General features: G+C 41.1%; 1 protein-coding gene across 1 annotated transcript in view; it reads right to left on the bottom strand.

The window, feature by feature from the left end:
- Positions 1-218: 218 nt before the first annotated feature.
- Positions 219-19,943, bottom strand: part of LOC111218754 (talin-2) — a 50,973-nt gene continuing 31,248 nt past the window's right edge. Inside the window, exons 38-56 of the mRNA XM_022741203.1 lie at positions 18,925-19,057; positions 17,663-17,764; positions 17,022-17,192; positions 16,651-16,797; positions 14,551-14,652; positions 13,827-13,946; positions 13,454-13,600; positions 12,195-12,361; positions 10,816-10,999; positions 10,513-10,638; positions 9,006-9,122; positions 8,581-8,766; positions 8,226-8,333; positions 7,554-7,659; positions 6,742-6,866; positions 4,452-4,640; positions 4,186-4,368; positions 3,860-3,985; positions 219-3,156 (exon numbers count right to left, since the gene is read on the bottom strand). Coding sequence (XP_022596924.1) covers positions 3,028-3,156; positions 3,860-3,985; positions 4,186-4,368; positions 4,452-4,640; positions 6,742-6,866; positions 7,554-7,659; positions 8,226-8,333; positions 8,581-8,766; positions 9,006-9,122; positions 10,513-10,638; positions 10,816-10,999; positions 12,195-12,361; positions 13,454-13,600; positions 13,827-13,946; positions 14,551-14,652; positions 16,651-16,797; positions 17,022-17,192; positions 17,663-17,764; positions 18,925-19,057 — 2,668 coding nt within the window. The 3' untranslated portion in view covers positions 219-3,027. The remainder of the gene's footprint in view (positions 3,157-3,859; positions 3,986-4,185; positions 4,369-4,451; positions 4,641-6,741; positions 6,867-7,553; positions 7,660-8,225; positions 8,334-8,580; positions 8,767-9,005; positions 9,123-10,512; positions 10,639-10,815; positions 11,000-12,194; positions 12,362-13,453; positions 13,601-13,826; positions 13,947-14,550; positions 14,653-16,650; positions 16,798-17,021; positions 17,193-17,662; positions 17,765-18,924; positions 19,058-19,943) is intronic.

The following is a 19,943-nucleotide window of genomic DNA, read 5'->3' as shown; positions in this document are numbered from 1 at the left end:
TTTATAGAATGTTTTTTTTTTTTCCAATGCTCTTCAAAGCAGGTTGGATGCAGCACTGGTTCATTTCCATAATGGATTTGGCCAATGCTGGTTTGAAATTTGATAAACCCAAAAAGTAAGGATGACAAATGTAAGTGTAAAATGCTCACACACACTTCAGTGTGCAAAATAACCACAAGAAGAAATCTGACACACTTAGCTCCATTGAAATGCTTTATTTTCAGTGAATACAAAAAATAGTTTTATTGAGGCCAGATAAATATCTTTTATATTGTATGTTATCGCTCATCTTTACTGTAGTAACTTCATAATTTTATTTCTGTTAAGGGAGAAAAAAAACAAAACATACAGAACACTTCAAATACTCCACATCATTGAAATGCGTCACGACATCTTAATGGTGACAGATATATTGAAATGTTCTTATCACATTTATCTTTCACAGAGGCTTAAAAGCATGAGAAAAAATAAGCCCACCCATAAAATTGTAGTGACTTCTTAACATACAATAAAGCAGGTAACAGACCTGAATCTGTCGTAGTTTAGAAGCACTGTGGTAGATGCCCATGGAATGCAGTACAAAAATGTGTTCATATATATAATATACATACTGATGGTACATTTTAAATGGCAACACATTTTATGACTGGCGGACAGTTCCTCTGTCACCCCCCCCCCCCCAAAAGGCCTTACATGTGGCGAGAGAGAGGAAAAGAGAAAGATAAAGGGGGCTGCAGTTGGTTCAGCGCTTAAAGAGGAAAACTACGTTGACAAGTGGGACAACAAAAGTTAGAAAACCCACAGACATGAACCTACATTCCCAAACAAATTGCTTCTCCAGTACCTTCTACTGACTGATGAGGTGAAGCTGTCACTCAGGCAGACCAGACACTGTATGGGCTACGGACTAAGGCACTAATAATAAACACTACAGACTTGACTGATGAGCAGTGGACCCCACCCCACCCCACTCACACATAAAAATACAATGTCAGAAAACACTTGTGAATTCAGTCTGTCTTTAGCTGTTTGCTATGGTATACTGTCTGTCTGTCTGTCTGTCCGTCTGTCTGTCTGTGGAGGTCAGAATCACTCATTGCATCCTTAAAAGTTTGACTCTCGTCGCTGTATAAACAAAGAGATGAAAGTGAAGCGCAAAGCCATGCATTTTCACAGCAGGACCTAATCTTACAATATACTGTCCTTTTTATTAATGAAACACAGCCCGTATAGTATAGTAAGACAAGGGAACCAAACGCACTACAATCAAACTCATTAAACAAAAAGGTTCGTCTATTGCAGCAAGTATAAGTAGTATATTCAGTAACACACAGAGCACCCTTCAATTCAGAGACTGACGGACAGAAAAGAGAGGAGAAAGATTGAACTGCAGTGATCAGTGTTGCAGTCACTTCACTTTCAATTCACTTATTTTAACCTCAATTCTCACAAGACTTTATTTGTTAGAATTAGCTTATTGCTAAGGTATTTTCAGATGCATCCTGAATTTATGGAATTGGAGGTGAACTGACTCTAATCAATCCCTGGCAGTGATTGAGTATTGCTGGAAAAAATTATGGGAGTCTGTAATCACTTTGTAACAATGGGAGAGAAAATAATCAATGGAAGGGCCAAAGTGTGTATCTGCTGGAAGCAGTCACCATCAGATGAAGCACACAGCGCATAGAAGCGGCACTGCATGGCATTCAACTGATTCAAGAGGTCTGAGGTATTTACAGGTATTCTTAATTTGCATGATGTTGTAGCCAATTACTCTAAACACATACTCTATCCTTAATACTAAAATAAGCACTCAATTATACAATATACTCTCCTACATTATTACTTTGAGTTTGCAAGGTGTAAGGGAAACCAATACTGCCCCCTTAAGCACCAACCACATTATTGCATCATGATCAAATTGTGGTTATACTGTTTGGAGGTCTCACTACCTGACATGATACGGAATTTTAAAAAAAGATTTGGGATTTGGGAAGATATATCTGACTGGAAGACACATACCTGAGAGCCTACGGTGGCTTCCAGGTGTGTGTCTTCCCCTGTGGAGAAGCATTCACATGGTAACGTAATTTGGCTGCACACGATGACATGGACTGTATATTCACGGGCGTAGACAAAACATGTAAAATTTGTTGCATCTTTAAAAAAAAAAAAAGACATTGTGCATGTAGACCCCATCAATATCGGCATAAACTGACAAGTAAGAAAGATGAGATGCTTATATCGCTGTCTACATTAACGGACGATTCCCAAAAACAACTCTCCAGTATTGAAATTTACAGTATGGTCCAGAAAACACCAATATGCTAAATCCTTCCTTCCTTCATATTAGGGTTAATGACCACTGAGTTAAAGTCTAGACAGACCACAGTCATGTGATTTACATGGTTTAAACAGATATTAAGGTGCCAAATTGGAGCATAAAGGCCAACATTCATATAATATCAGAGTACCGAGCTGAAATCCTTGCTCTGTGAGTGATGTTGCAGTTAAACGGCTGCTATATGAAATTAACGGCAATACAATCAATTCTTCATCTTAAAAGTTTATGAACTAGAGCTGAAAATTGTAAAACAAAATACAGAAACTGTAGCTTATGGACGAACATGAGAGTGTATGAGCTGTACCGTCCTCAGCATGTCACATTCTGGTTCAGGTTACATCAGTCAAAGTAGTTATGCTATACATGAGGACAAAAAAAGCAGTTCTTCAGGCTAAATCACCACAATCTTTATGTTGCTTTCAGAAAGTAGTCAGTTCCACACAGTAGTATTTCAAACTTGCTAGTTGCTGACTTCCCCGTGTGATGTGGACTCCGTCAACGGTGTTCACTGCAGACTTGGGCTTCACTGGTTTGTTAAAATCAGTCACAACATATCTGAAGTCGCTGTAGGCCACATACCTGTTCAAGCGTGCCATGAAAAAGGACGCAAATCTGCACCCAAACACATATGTGCTCTTCACACTGCTTCAAGATTGTGCAGCAGTGACGGTGAGTTTGAATAGTTAGTTGTTGTCCTCTCGCAGTTCGCTGGGCAGGAACTTGTACTGCTGCTGTCTGATCTGAGCCAGTTTCTTCCTGGCTTCTTCCAGCTCTCTCTCCTTCCTCAGCATCTCCTCCTGGGCTGCGATAATCTGGACAGAAACACAAACAACGTAGCAATTTTAGATAGCGAATGAAGATGGAATTTTCCAAAACTCATTCATTCCACTTTTTAGTCCGCTTATGGTGAATATCATCATCTCTCAATGCCTCCTTTATGGTCGGTGTGTCTGTGTGTTAAGTTATAAATATATTACTGTGCACGAGTATTGGATGACCGAGAGAAATCTTTTCTGAGTATATTCTGAAGAGACATCAGGAAACATGAATTGATCTAGAAGTTGTGAGTGTTTCAAAAGTTGGTCTACATTTCTTTATAGGTATTAAATCAATGCTAACAAATGCCCAGCAGTATGTGTGACAGCGTGGCGAAGATAATTCAAGAATGTGATAATAAGTGAGGACAGACCATCTCTTGGTGTTAAAGTTCTGGATGTTTAAGTGTAATATAACGCTAGTAAATGTAAATGTTCAACTGTCAAAAATGATTGAAAATAACAATCGCATGTTTTCAAAGTCCCAGTTTCCCAGTTGGGTTAGGAAGGTAAAAATGATCATTATGAGAAATGGTCGACACAGGAAGGCACAGGCGGCAGTAGATGGTAAAGATGGTGGTTGATAAGATTGAAATTGACTTGTGCTTCCGGTTTTACGCCTGATAAAACACCAGCACTAACCTCCCTACTTAGACAAGAGAGGGTCGTCATAATATATAATCCTGCCCGACATTCTTACCTGTGCGATACCACCCACAAACTTTGTCTTGACCACCACATTATCTTCATCTGATTTGTCAAATGCTGCCTTCTGGGCTGCCCGCACCAAGTTGTCTGATGCCTTCTTCACAGCATTCCCAGCAATCTATGGGGGGGAGGGGGGAGAGCCATTGAGAAAGACAGCTAATAGCAGCATGAAAAAGCAAAGACGACTTTAGATGATTATTATATGATTAGATGATTATTACTGAAGTTGTGCAGCTATGTAAAACATGAGCATTTCTATATGAGGGATGATCCAACAAACAAAACGGTGGTCTTGTTTGGGCTGTGTCTTAACGGTACCTGAAGTCTCCTCATGGCCTCTGAGTCCTGGTCTGCCTTCACCTTACAGGCCACCAGCAGCTGGGCAGTGGAGGCCGCCACCTGTTTGGCTGAAGAGATGAGCTTCTCTTCGCTGGCGTGGCCCTGAACTGAGGCGTTGGCTGCCTCACAAAGGTTGCTGGTCGCTGCTGCTACCATACGTGCCTGGGAGAGAAAATTAGAGTCTTTTCATTTGCAAAAATTGCGCCTCAGACTGTAACCCGCATTAAACGGTCCTTGATACTTACGGCAGAGATGAGTCCCTGGGACCACTGCCCATCGTCCACAGCATTAGCAGGGATGGAGCCCACTTTGCCCTGAGCCACCAGCTCTCTCTGGGCAGCTGAGGCCGATTTGACCAAAGCACTGGTGGCTGCAGCGATGGACTTGGCTGCCTCCAGGATCTGCTCCTCAAAGTTCAGCGTCTCATCTGCTTGCTGAGGGAGGAGAAGACCAATAAGTCAGGTGAGGTGGGGTCCTTCACTAGGCTAAAGTTTGCACCTGTCAGTGCTACTAGTGTTTAAAGTCCAACACCAAGTTCAATCACTCCTAAACGTGACCCTGGTCGACTCATTCTACAGTATTTGTCACTGACTCCACAGTCCGATAAACTTTGAAATTTATTACTCAATTTTCTTTTGCATTGAAAGGAAAATAATTTGATTCACCACTTTTAAATGGGACTTTGTTTGTGGTGGAAAAAGTTACAACTTAGTGACAAACAGAGAAACAAATATAACTCCCAAAAACCTGACACAGCCAGAAACAAAGCATCTTATTAAACTGCAACAGCTGATGAGGAGCTAGATGCAACTGAAGAAGAAACAACACGCTGCACGAAGATTATCTGTCAGTGTTACACATCCAGTCATACTCAAGTCAGCTCGTTTAAAACACACACATACACACGCATACACACACGCACACACACACACTCACACACTCACGCTCACGCTCGCATACATACACAGAGGCACGCACACGCTCTCTTTCATGCACAAGCACATTCACACCACAAGTCTGTAGACAGAGCGGGACACTGTAGCAATATGTTTGATATATAGTTGGGACTGAATAACAACCTAATATATCAAACATATCAGACAGAGCCCTGCAGAGAAGGCCTCCGGTGGTGGGGGCAGGCAGGGAGGGAAGGGGGGGGGGGTTAACTGGGAGCCAGAGGAGATATACTGGGACAGGCTTTAGCTAGAACTAGCACAGATGGATAGATGATCAGAGGAGGAGGAAACATGGCAAATGTGTTGTATGGAAGATGGGGATATGGCTGAGGATAATACACAGTTGAGGAGGTGGGTTTTCAGTGAATTTTCATCTGAACAATCAACTGCAGTGATACAAATCAAAAAGGTAAAACTTTGATGGACATGGATAGCCAATGAACTGGGTAAAATGTGAGTGACTGAGGATGTGACCGTAAATCAAGGATAAAGAACATTTGGTGGGAATATGTAAACAGGGAGGAGACAGCACAAGACACAGAGCATCCTTTCTGTGAATGTCATGACAAAATGTGTCATTTTGTTGCTGTGAAATGACACGAACTCCCAATATTAACACTGGTACTAAATATAAACCATAAAAAACAACTGAGAGGTTTACACACAGACAGAGGGCATCAATACAGGTAAAGTCGTGATTCAAGGCTTAGCTACAGAGGACATTTGTCTAACATGCACTGCTGTATAAACTGTACAGTTCAAAGACATCTGAGCAAAAAAATCTAAAAAGCACAAAAGCTGTTTGAATGGCTTATCCTTTGAAGTGTATTGTTAATATACAATAAATATTATATTAATTCAGTCATTCATTGCCACGTGCAACAAAATAAACATATCTAATATATCTAATAATGTAAATGTAATATATAATATTTTATCAGTCACAGACATCAAGTGCTTTTATGTTTGTTACTTTAAGTAGATTTGGCTGATAATACTTCTGAACGTTTACTTGACTGAACATTTGTATGCAGGACTTTTATTTGTATTTTTTACATTGTTGTAATGGTACTTTTACTTAAGTATTTTATTTCCACTGGAAATAAACAGTATATAAAGCAGTTCAAATAAGCTCAGTACATTAAAAATAATAACTCCCTAATTAAATATATAATAATATAACACTTTAATGGAGATCATCTTGCAAAATTAGTGCTTATACTTTGTATAATTTAGGTATATTTTGCTACTTTACCATCTACTTTTACCACTCTTATGTAAAATTTTGAATGCAGGCCTTTTACTTGTATAGAGTATTTCTACATGGTGATCTTACTACTTTTACAAAAAGTATCTGATTACTTCCTCTACCACTGCCTCACAGGAAGTCATAACTTCCCGTGATACAGGGTTTCATTATTTTCTTCTTTAGTCTGAAACAGAATTAAGTATTATACTGTCTTTATTTCACTGCAACTCTTTTAGGAACAACTGTATGGTGACATAATTATCTCCTCTTTCATGTCTCCATACACTGTTAAAGTCCCACAGTGAGTTATTAAGTCATGTAGCCACCCACCTTGGGCTTGGCTCGGGGTTTGAGCTGCTCCAGCTTCTTAGCTGCTGCTTCGATGGATGCCGCCGCTCCGAGCAGCTCCGTTTCTGCAATCACAGTCGGGTCCTCGGGGTCCACCCACTCTGAACCTGAGGCACGCGTGCACACGTGAAATTAAGATTAAGATTCAAATGTGAAAATGGGATTTTAAAAAAAAGAATACTTCACAAGGCAGGGTGTCAACAGAACATGCCTCGCAACAACAACGTGATCACACAGAAAAAAAAAAAAGTGCCACATATCACCACATCCCATGCATAGCTGATGGAGGCAACAAACTGCCACTCACTGCAATGAAGATGGAGTGATTTATTTCAAATGAGATTGCACATAAAACAAAGCATGATAGATGGAGCTGGCTGTATGTACGCGAGAAGCCTGAGAGCAGCTGAATTTCACAATGAGATTACATGAATCAGTGTTAGCGCTGAGGAGAGAAGGTGTTGAACAGCTCACAACTGGTGAAATCAGTCACAGTACAGAAAACAGTGCTAACTTACCTCCATCTGTGGCAAGAGAAGGGGGACAGGAATATTACCAAAAGTTTGTTTAAAGGAATGTTTCTCTGTTATATGGGAAATTAAAAATGTATTCTTGTATAGATGTAGCAGTCTCCTACTGGGGATTATAAACAATGAGAGATTTTGTTGGAAGCTTCATTAGTAAATGAATAAAAAAGTTAACACTTACTGCTGTAGATTTGAGTTCATCACATATCATACTGTAAAAGGAGCGAGTGTGTGAAGTGTGGTGTCACTGTATGTGTGTGTGTGTACCTTTCATGGCCTCAGCGGTTTGGATGAGCTCTGTGACGGCTCCTGCCACCCGTTTGGAGCAAGCCGCCAGCTGCTGCTTCTGCTCTCCAGTGGGCCTCTGCAGGACCTACACACACACACACACACACACACACACACACACACACACACACACACACATTAAACAGACACTTTTGTGCTTGAAAAATGCTGCACAACTGAGACAACATTATTTTGGTTGTTTTTCACTGAATTAATGAGAATCATGGGGATTATGGCATTACAAAAAAAAATAAAAAATCTTTTAGACACATCCAAATTAAATTACATCTTTAAACTCTGCCAGACCCCTCACAAACAGAGAGAATATTTCAAACCCAACAAACTTTGTTAGACTTAATGTCCCAGAATTTCCCAGGATAATAAATATGTCAGGCTGAATTAAAGAGAAACATGTCTGAAATTATTCATGGTATCTTGTGTTACGATATTTCATTATGCGAATGGGGCAATCAACTTTAAAGTATACTACTATCTATTTCATACGGCGTGTATTTTCAAGTTTTTTATAAATTTGAAACTATTTTAGGAGCATAACCGATGCATCACAAACATTTATCATCTCACATGTGAATTCTAGCGAAAAACAGGAACAAGAAAAATCTCTCTAAACTGACACAATGTTCAACCTACCAGTAGTACTTGTTCCAGCAGATCGATGTATCCAGTTGTACACTCTGATCCGTACATCAGTGCTCTGTTTTTCACCTCCTCATTGACCTCAGGATGGTAGGCCGCTTGCTGAAAGACAGAAACACATGAATTAACAGAATTATTAATCTTTACTTTTATTAGTTACAAGTCATGAAGACACAATGAGAGATATGGTCCAAATTTAAGCTCTGGTTTGATTTTTTTTTTTTTTAGGGAATAGCCGAGGTGAGTGGCCCATTCTGTCTTACATACATACAGTACATTAAACATCATGTAACAACATTAGGACATTTTACATTTATTCACTTTTCTGTTGCTAAGGTAAAACAAGAACCTTGCAGGTGGTGAGCATGTCTGAAATGGCTTTGCGGCTGAGGTTGGCCGTATGGATGATGTCCTCCTGCCGGGCAGAGTTCCCTGCAGCCACTGCTTTAGCTGTTGCCATGGTGATGCCCTTAGTCATGCGAATGAACTCCTCAGGTGTGGTCGTCTTGTTGGGAGCATCCTTGGACTGAAACAGCTGTGGGAGACAAAGACGGTGGTGCGTCATTGATAGGCAGTAGACAAATGTGATTGGGCGACAGACAAAAGCTGCATCTCCTCAGTGTAAAAAAAAACTAACTGTCAGCCCCTTAATGTTTTCATTCATTTCCAAAATATCAGTTAAATCAGAGACATAAATCAGCATTAATCCGTCGTAATCCTTGTGATACTGGTGATGTCATTCATGCACATCCTTAGCCCTCCACCTGTCCTCACCGCCATTTCCTGTTTGATGCACTCGATCGTGGCCTCCAGGGCTCTAGTGCCCCGAGTGGCCTCGTCCTCCACCGCCTTGACCGTCTTCAGCAGGGACGTCACGTTGGTCACCATCACCTGGCAGAAAAAGTACAGGATATACAACGTGAAAAAAAAAAAAAAAACCTGATGAGATGTGTGCGATCATCCACACAAGTGTTTTTAGACAGCAACAGGGCGGGGCCACTAAAACATTTACAAATCAAAACATTTTAAAATCATCAACTTAACCCAAAAGTTAGATCAACACACGTTAATTCACAGAGAGTTTGCTTTTGCTGGAGCATAAAGGGCCACAGAGGACTGTTGAGGATGTGACCAGTTGCTATGGTGTTTAACTGTACGATTTGTTACCATGTCAACCATCCCCTTATCATTTATACTTACTACCATGACAATGTTAACAACTAAGGAGTGGTATCATACATTTTCTGAATCAAAATCAATAGAGAAACTGTTAATGGATAAAGTAAACAGGTGGGAATGTCTGTTTCAAACACAGGCCTGAGGACACTGGAAAAAAATCCTATATTAATCCAATACTGACTTCCTGTTCATTATTTTGCTACAATAACCAAATGACCTAACACACTCAGAGATATTGACGGGAAAGCAACCTCAGTATTAATGTTATAGCAGAATCTCTGAGCATTAGAGCATTACACAGGACTTTTTCAGGGTGTACTACATCCATCTCACAGATAGGGGGCACACAGCAACCACGCAGAAAAACCCACAGACATCAAGACTTGAGGCGAAAATGTTACAAATGGTTTACAAGATGTGTTTTACCTCATGCTCTAAAATTGTATGTGAGGCATGTAGTTATTATCTGAAAGACTCCATGACTCACTGTGTGCTGCCGCAGACTGTGAAACTGACTTTTATTCTTTTTCACTTCACAGCTTGAGGTGATAATGAGCAGTCGACAGTGTCATGTTCACATTATGAACTGTGGTTTTATGTGTTGGAGAAAAAGCATTCAGCTGATTTATCTGGGTTAGAACTATCTCAGTTTCCTGTTATCCTGAACGTTTAGTGGCTATTTACATTACTGAGTTTATTCAACTGGTGTGAACAGGGTTTTTTTGATGACAGGAGGGGTGCTGTAGCTGATTAATGACCCTGCCTGAGGAAGAGGAGGATGTCTGCTACACATACATACAGCACATGGGAATATAGATTTTCATTTGGAATTTTTTAATAGACCTTTTTCAAATCAGTTGCAACAGAAAATAGGACTATTTTCATTATTGAGAAAATGAAAATAACACTGTTGCTGCCCAACGGAGAACAAATTAAACAAATTAGAAGAAGTGATTTGATTTCTTAGAGGAATAACATACCAAGAAACTCCAACATTCTTGAAAAAGACATGTGCACCACATTAAACTGTATTCAAGCCCACTGGAGGCCTTTAAATTAGATGACATAGTTTTGCGAATTGCAGACTCCCTGATCCCCTCACCTTGGCAGCGCTCTTCAGCTGGTACATAGATGGATCATCTGCTGCTTTGCCAGCGGCGCACTTGGTGGCACTAATGAGCTCAGCCAGCGCCTTGGCCACATCTTTGACAGCATTTATCAGAACTACCTAGAGAAAGGACACGCAAAGAGACACCGATTTATCACTGCACATTCTGGAAAAGAGACAAATCTCTGAAAGGTTACGGCCATTCACGGCTCATTCTTCCATAATTTCTTGTGATAACAGGCGCAGTGAATATAGGACAGATCGAAAAGAGAGGGAAGAAAAATGGGACCGGCTAACCTGCGTCTCAGGGTCGTCCGAGCCAATGCTGGCAGCTCCCAGTTTGACCACATCTGTGAGCTGGGTAATGGTTTTGGCAGAAGACTGGGCGGCCTGCGCCAACTTGTCCTGACCGGAAGCTGCACCGGACACCAGCATCTTTGTGTCCTCAACCAGAGCTTTGGCTGTCTTCAAAATGTTTTCCCTGAGAGAGAAGACAAGGGCGCAGAAAGAGAAGGAAGAGAGGAAGACAAAAGTGTTGGACATTCCTTCATTGACTGAAGCTGTGATCTACTGTAGACGTCTTACTGCAGCAGAAACTAGAATTACTGCCTGCCGTATTTCTCCGCTGCAGGAAATCTCGCAATCTGCCCCTCTGATCCTGAGTTACACCGTTCGATAATGGCCAGAAGACATTTGTGTGAAATTAGCATATGAATTCTTGAGTTATCGCCGAAAAAGTGTTCTGTGAGGTCATAGTGACCTTGACCTTTGACCGCCATGTCCCGATGAAGGATAACGCGAAAACATAATGCCTCTGGCCACAGCTGTTGCTGGCATGGAGGCACAATAAAATGTAAATATGTGTGAATTATATCGTGAAATGATGCACACTGGCACACATCTCTTTTCATATCAAAGGCATTTGTACATCAAAGCTTGTGCAAACACAAGGAGGATAGGTGAGGTTATGTAATGAGTTGCAGGTTTATTTTTTCTAAAACTGACAAGGGAAAATTGTAGGAAGCTCCTGCAAATTTTGATTTTTTGAGGCTGCTGAATGACGTTAATTGGGATAAAAAGTGATTCCATTCCCTTTCATCCTGCCCTGACAGGGCTTCTTTACATTTGCGCTTTCATGATTTCTTCAGTGAGGTACAGTACCATTTCACTAACAATTACCCGTAAGGATCTATGTTAATGATTTCTGGTCATAGCAGCGTGTAATGTGCCAAGTCTTGTCTTGGATCATTAGATATAGTGTCTCTTTGAACTCAATTCATTCAAAAAGAACGAGGCCAAGTTTAACTCAACTCAAACACTAGATTCGGAACAGTGTGGAATCTCATAGAATATAACCACAATAATTACTAACTTTTAAATCCTTTGCTGTTTTTTTTTGGGAGTTCTGCCTCCGAGTGGAGTCTTTGGTCGAAGAGCAAGGACAGTAAGAGATGTGACACTTCCTCCATCTTTCAAACCCTGAGGGTAATTTGTGGTTTCTACCTCCAGAGATTTCCTTCCTCTGTTCACCAGTTAATATGTCATCCTGTCAGTTTTGGAGGAAAAATAACTGGAGGGCGGATTTGAGACTCCAGTCGGGTCTTGTAAGAGTAGACTCAGTGATGTCTTGCACAGTTGTATATGTAAACAGAAACATAAAATCAAGCAGCTCTCACCTGTGGTCAGCGAAGGACTCATCATTCTCTGCGTTGAGTGTGCCGGCAGAGGCAAACATGATGGTGGTGTCCAGATCGGCGATGATGCCAGACACTGCGCTGGCAGCTGTGATGCAAGCCTGTGTGCCCTTGTTGCCCGCCTGGAGGGCTGAGAGCACCAAGGACACCTGGAGACACAAACAGACATGACAGCCTATGAACAGACAGGTGAGGATGTGCAGATATGGAGATGAACACACCTTTATTGGTGGTCAAAACAGAGCAGGAAAAAGCAGCAGAGTCTGATGAATACTTCCGTCTTGCATCTTCTTTGTGATATGCTTGGAAAATGATAAACAATGCATTCCATTGAGAAGCCCAGCACACTGGTCCCAAGAGGATTCAAAAAACCGCTGTAACAGCAAAATACCACGCCGGTGCAGAGCAACGCACAACATCAGTCACTCAGTGAAATGAGCACATGTCAAACTGGTTTCGAGTCAATTTGTTTTCCTCGCAGATGCCTGAGAGGCAGCAGAAATTGATCAACTGACGTTTCTGGACTCTCACTGCTACACGAAAAAAAGAGAATTGACACTCAAAACAGAGCAAGCCTGATATGTTACACAGAGAAAACCTACTCCCTTCTTGTTATACAGATGTTCAGCATAGGAATAACTCCAACTATTGCCTTGAGAGGAATTTGTTTGCTTTCACAGACTTTGCGATGTTGCCGGACTGACTGGATATGATCTGTGCAATACTTAAGCATGAATTATTAAAACAGACTGTAGAATAATGTATTTTCCCTTTGAAGCATAAACATGCCTATGGCAAAGGCTTTCTTCCAAAATGCTTTAATAAATAGTGCTATAATTCCATATAAATTAATTATAGCACCATAACCATCTTATACTGTTGATACAATGAGAGCAGAGTCATTGTCGTAAACTACACAGCTAGAAAATGGGTCTTTATTATTCCAGTGAACAACACATTGGTGTGGATCCTATGAGGCTGAGCAGGAAAACCTCCAGCCCTGAGTGATTCGTATTAACATGATTAATCAAATGTAATCAATGATCAATAATCGATGTGGCTGCAGCATTGGTGTGGATCAGCAGATGACAACGCAATTTGTGTGACAGACATAATAGAAGATAATAGAGTTAGTGTAGTTAAAAATAAATAAATTAGACATGACTAAGACAAGTGTGTAAATTTCCTAAAAATAAAAGACAACAAAATTCAGAGCCAGATCTCTCATGATAGGATCATACCTTCTCTGTGACTGCACGGGCACAATCAATGAGCTCTCGTTTAGTGAAGCCGTCAGAGGGGGTGATCTGCAGAGCTCCAGCCTTCTGGACCAGGAAGATGCAGCCGTGCCCGAGCTCCTGCACTCGAGTCTTGATCTGGAAACCGATCTGGATAACACAGAACACAGCCATAACTAAATAAAATCATGTCCTGTAAAAGTGTACGCAGAAAATGTGTCTCCACTCCAGCATGACATCATTTTCTACATGCGTGCAGCTGTATGTAGTGCTCTAAAAAAAGAAAATAAAAAGTGCAGTGAAAAGGATACAATATAGCAGAGCTGTATAATGGGTCAGATGATCTATCTTTGAGTGACACCCAGGTCCTCCTCACCTCCTCTGGCTCAGCTGTGTGAGCAGCCAGTCGACCCTGAACAGCCAGCTGGCTGTAGTCCACAGTCACCTGAGAGGCCAGCCCTCCCAGCTCGTCTGGACACGTCACCGATTTGGTCATCTGAGGGATAAAAACACACCGACTGTCAACCCAAACACTCAGATTCACTTTAAGGCTCGTTGTTTGCGAACTCTGGAAGCATTTTTGGTCCCAATGTATAGACACATTTTGGTAGTCCTCAACAAATGATGCGCTTTGCTACAAAACAAGCAAATGTGTTTCTTTATACGAAACAATGTGCATAAAAACTAATTCAAGAATCCAGAAGTAAATTCACACATCCTGCTTATTGTTTAAATGACTTTGACCACACACATGGAGTCAAAGTAGGGTGAGGTGAGAGGTCACTGCTTAATCCTAAATGTGGATCTAACTGGTTATGCTATGGTGAAGTCATGTTGAGAAACTGATCTTTTATTAGGCAGGTGGTGGCTACTTAATATTTTACATATAGATGGTGAATTAGCACCAAACAACAGGCAAATGATTCAGGCCTTTACACTTCCACAAGCCAGTGTGGCAAATAAAACAGAACATGAAAATATGGTTTATCATACACAGGTTGGATATACATGACAATTCTGAAAAAAAAATCAAAATATATCCAATGAATAAACATTTCCTAAATGGTTCAACAGTGTAAACAGTTATTTTGATGATTTACCATTTCCTGAGCAGTGACCGCAATACCCTTAGAGTACTTCACCATACTGGTCTGGTAATCCACAAACGAGCCCTCAGGTTCAGGTGGTGTACCTTCATCCAGCTAAAGAAAGACACAAAAACACACACAATTAAAACAGCACAGCAATTCTCATTTTATGCGTGATTGGTTTGTCCTTCACAAAAAGTATAAACATCTTCAAACGTGAAGACAATCAATCATTGACTTTTTTAGCTGCAGTGACATGTTAAATCTAATCTACCCTTCAATTATAGTTTATCTGCCAGGTGTGCAGGCATCAGTTGAACCAACGTTAATGCAATTTTATTTTCAAATAAACACTCAGCGTGAATGCTAAACACTCATTATAAATTATCCACCAAATCCACTCTATAATTACAGCTTCGAACTAGCATCAACTACAAAAACGTCTGATCACCAGCTTGCACTGCATACATTATTTTTTGAGCATTTCGACTAAATTAGACTGTGCTCAACACAGACACATCCGAGTGTTGCGGCAACGCTGAGGAGATGAGAGAGATGACGACTTGGGGGGAAAAAAGCGTGCTGGTACTGAAAAGAGTCCGCGATATCGCAAGTACATGATGTTCGCTTCGCCTGCTGAGTAAAATGACACTTTGGAATCTGCGGTCTTGACTAAGTGACTAACAGTTCAGCAGAGAAAGGCCTTTAAGTCACCTCTGCTGGAACCACAGTGACCATTATGTCGATGGTTTGAAGAGGATTATCTCTTTTAAATCAGCTACTAACATGTGCACACTGAGTGACACACACACACACACACACACACACACACACACACCTACGTGCACATCGTGCAGTCCCACAGTGAACCGCTTTCATTAATTATTCATGACATGCAACACAAACTTGGTGCAGAGATGCCGCTCCCTCTGGTGACCCACACCTGAGGCACTTTTTCACCTTTGCAATAATTCTCACCAAGGAAGGCGACGAGGGATGTAATTAGTTAACACTATTCTGTGTCTGTACCTGAGATAAAAGGCTTATTCTTGCTCCGCGCCTTATGTGTTTGCCAATAGTCTGACTGTTAATTGGAAACACACTGGCTTAGAGAGGCTGTGTTGATGGTCAGTTTTCCTCTGCTTCAGTGCCTTGTGATCTGTATTAATATATTAATCAGTGACTTTTAATGGTGCTTAGGAGACACCAAGGTTGTAATCAAGATGTCGCACACTGCAACAGGATATGATGGATCAAAAAAGAAGAAAAATGGGACTCTTGATTAGAAAATTACGATTGCTTGTATAAAGCCTGGAACATCCTGGATAAAGATGAAAAACATTTGCCTCCCTGCCAGTTTTCCTGTGCTCACTGTCAACTTTCAAACAATTTATCCTTCTTGTTTTCTTCCCAGCGATTTGCCTTCTGCCACTGTGGCCCTTCTCAAAACAAGATCTTTTCTGCTATGCACTTTACCTAGATTTTGCTAATTATGAGGAACACTTGACTCAACAGGGGGGTCTTGATCACGTTCGGATAAAGGTGAATGATAGTATTATGAGATTTGAAGCTGTTCTGTCTTGTAACATAAATGTATACAGAATAGAGCTGTCAATCAATCACCAACTGGTGCTGGGTCATATGTCAGTGAAAGAAAAACCCAGTAAACATTTACCAAGAGTAAACTAGGCATTGAATAATCATCAGCTGTGAACAGACAAGTTATAGTTGGGCGCGTGGTCAGGATGCCTTATGAATACTTTCATCTGGAAATTTTTAGTGGTGCCCACCTGGGAGGAGACCCTGGAGCAGGGCTCAGAATACACTGGACGGATTATTTTTATCCTGCCTGTGCTGGGAACACCCCCAGGAAAATATAGATAACATGGCTGAGGAAAGGATGTCATGACTACTGCGATTAGCTACAGAGAAAAGGGGTCGGTGTCGTCTGTCTGCAGCTGCACTAAAATCTTAGTCGAGAACCAGAGAGGCAAAGTTTATTCAACCTTTCACAGTCTAAGCAAAAGGGCAAATTAAAATTGTGTGGATACTGTGCGTTCTGACCATCATTTGTTTACTCTGCACACGAGCATCAAACATCCTGTGAGTCACCTTGGCCATAGCATCTGCAATGGACTCCACCATTCCTCCCACCATTCCCACTTCACTGGCAGCTTCATTCAGCGTCATCATGATATCATCAACCGCCTCCTTCATGAGCTGGGCTGCCTCTGCTATGGCATCGTGGGTATGGGATGCCTGTGAAGTACGACACAGCACAGCACGAGCACACATCATATATTTGCAAATGTATGGCATAAATACATGTGTTCCTGCATATAAAGTATCACCTACTATACTGCACATGCACAGTTTGGGATCTTAAAGTTATAGTGAGTGACTGTCTAGATAATCCTTGAAAGTGAGGAGCAGTAGTGAAGCACAAATGTAAACAAAGACCTTATAGCACAAAATGGTCATACCTTTGGGTTTCCTCCACCCTCCTTGGCGGCATAAAGCATCTGCAGGGCAGACTCAGCCAGGGTCTTAGTTTGGTCCAGGAACGTCATCTGCTGCTGGTGATCGTTCAGCTTGGAAGCCACACCCACGGAGGCCTTGATCAGTGGTTCAAAGTAACCAGCCAGTTGGGTCACCTGAGGCAAAGAGTGAAAGTTTTTAATGAGTTCTGTGAGGGGGAAAAAAAAAAAATTGTGTGCTTTCCCATATGACATATAACTAAATGTCACATTATTCACATGAACAGGCAGAGTTATAAAACTGGAAAAGTCAGATGAGGATACAGAGAACAAAGGTAACTCGGGGCACAGGTAACTCGGAGTGAGTCCGGTGATATCGAAAAGACACCATTTAGTTTTATCTACTGTGCCATCTGAACAATGCATAATTTATGTGACACAGAAAAGCAAAACCTACATTAGATTATTAGATATTGATATAAAATGCTGCAATAATTACCCTAATATTATTCTTGTTCATATCATCCACTGCTAACCTAAGTAAATACGAAATGCTGTCATCACTGAATATTGCTGCTAGAAGTATCAGTAGGTTGCTCCACAGTTACAGCATTAAAGTGAAGTAATTAACTCCCTGCCCTATATACCTTGTGTCCTAGTTGGGAAGCTTCGCCTCTGGCAGCAGTGGAAATGGGGTCAATTAGGTGGCCAATTTCCTGCACAGTGGACGTCAGCTGCTCTTGTAGTGCCTAAAGAGAGGAAATAAAAAGAAATGAGTTTTTGTGTTGCTTTTTATGAGAGACAGAGGTGTTTTTAAATAAGTCAAATGAAACCTGCTAAAGAGCTACTCCAGGTTCTCCTTCGTGAGCTTAAGGTCTTCAGTGCAAGTGTCCAAAACTGCTCTATGACCAGTTCTGCATTAAAATATGCAAAATCTGAGGACTGGTTTTTATAGTTGCATCTCAACTGTAGATCTGCCACAGGACAGAGCAGGTAATATTATGAATAATATAATATTATAATATAATGAATTACACTGCATAAAGTGTTTTTAAAATGACATCAAATCCCTGAGCTGTTTGTGACCTACAATGGACAGAGACCTAATTAAAACCACCAATAATAGATCTATAATTTCAAAGGGAGTCACAAGACCATGTCAAAACCTAGTATATGTCTGGACTGTGTTTTGTCAATGTGTGAAATTGAGAACGTAGTTGAAAACTGTTGTGGAACTGCTGTAAAAAACTGACATTGTCATTTCATATTTACATTCTCTGAGTGTGAGCTGCCTTATATCTGTTTGCTTCTCTCCTACTCTCTGTGCTCACATATACAGTATTTTAATGCAGCCAATTTCCCAATAAAACTGTTCTCACTTACATGTTTTTCTGTTTCTGTTGCCAGACAATGGAACAAATTTAAAATACAAAGAGTAGGAGAGAGGGCTGAAACTGGCTGAATGCAAAACCAAAACAATGATGACAGTGGTTCCACAAGTTTTCAACTATGTCCTCAATTTCGCACATTGGCCATACACGGTTCAGCCATGTACAAGGTTTTGATCGTCTTGTTTGAAAATAAGTCTCTAAATCTAGGCGTAAACATCCCCTAATAGAAAGTGTTTGCACCAATTCATCTGAAAAGAGTAACGGCCAATGGGGAAACTCCAGATCACATGGCAATCAGCTGACCAATGGTGGAACTTAGAACACTCAACTATGATCACTCAATCAGTCAGTCAGTCAGTCAGTCAGTCACTCATAGACATTCACAATTAAAGGGCAGACCCTGCTGTTGCACTTCACCCAGTTAGAGATAGAGATAAACCACCAGACAAGGACAAGCAGAGAAAGTCACACGCAGTAGAAAGTAGAAAATGTTGAGTAATTTTCTAATGGTTGCTTACTTCCAGTGAGATGTCATCCCTGCTGGGTAGGTTCTGGCTGACTGCTGCCAGAGAGGCCTGCTCAATGTCCCGGATACATTTGTTGATGTTATCAATTGAGGAGTCGCACTCCCGCTGGCCTGGGGCCTTGTCCCTGAGAGTAAAATGGGAGCAGGGAAAGAGGAGAAACAGAAAGCAGTAAAATGGTTGGAAACCAAAATGAGAGTAAAGTTGAAGGATGATGTATAGAGGGGGAAGAAAGATATAGAAGGTGAAATAACAGTACACACAGGAAGAGAGAAAAGAAGTAGAAATGTTAACATAACTAACACTAACACAGACACGTTACAGGATGTCTCTATAACATCTTTCCTACATCTCAGTGCTGCTCAGGTCACATCTGCTGAAATGTGGCCTGCAGGGTCTCGACACTACAGAGCGATGTCAAGCCAGGCAGCCAAATTAGCTATGAAGCCTCTGAGTGCTCTGGTGCAGTGGCAGAATAAGTTTACTTAGACTCATACACTGGAACGCTGAAAGGAAAACTACAATAAAACTTCACCTTTGTGAGTAATTAGACTAACACAGTTATGAGGTTGGCTTCTGCAGGGCAGAGTCCATTCCTATTTGTGTTCAATGGCAACGCAGCGTATCACTGAATACTATTAAAAGGCCCAGGCCAAACTCCCAGTGTTCAATTTGCAGTCTTAAAAGGAAGACTGTGATAAGAGCATCAGAATTGAAGGAGATGCTAAGTCGGCTGCATGTGAATGCTAATGTGCAGATGTTCTGAGCCAAGCAGGAACCTTAAAATTCAGCATGTTTGACACGTTTGAAATTAGTTCCTCGTGGGCATCAGGTTTGTTCTGATCAAGGTCAGGTACAAAAGGTGTGAAAGAAAAGATTAAAAATGTAAGCTGGGAAGGTATAAGAACAAGCAGTTGTCACACCATGGTACAGAGCTTTGAAATCATTTCTCAAGGACGCTGAATTAGTCCCATGCTGTATTACAGAAAAAATTCTACTAAGAACTGCTCCTT

The sequence above is a fragment of the Seriola dumerili genome, unplaced genomic scaffold (assembly GCF_002260705.1).
Source record: "Seriola dumerili isolate Sdu_G_001 unplaced genomic scaffold, Sdu_1.0 BDQW01000003.1, whole genome shotgun sequence".
Taxonomy (NCBI): domain Eukaryota; kingdom Metazoa; phylum Chordata; class Actinopteri; order Carangiformes; family Carangidae; genus Seriola; species Seriola dumerili.
Note: the sequence above shows the minus strand (reverse complement) of the source record. Positions and strands in the feature narration are given on the sequence as shown.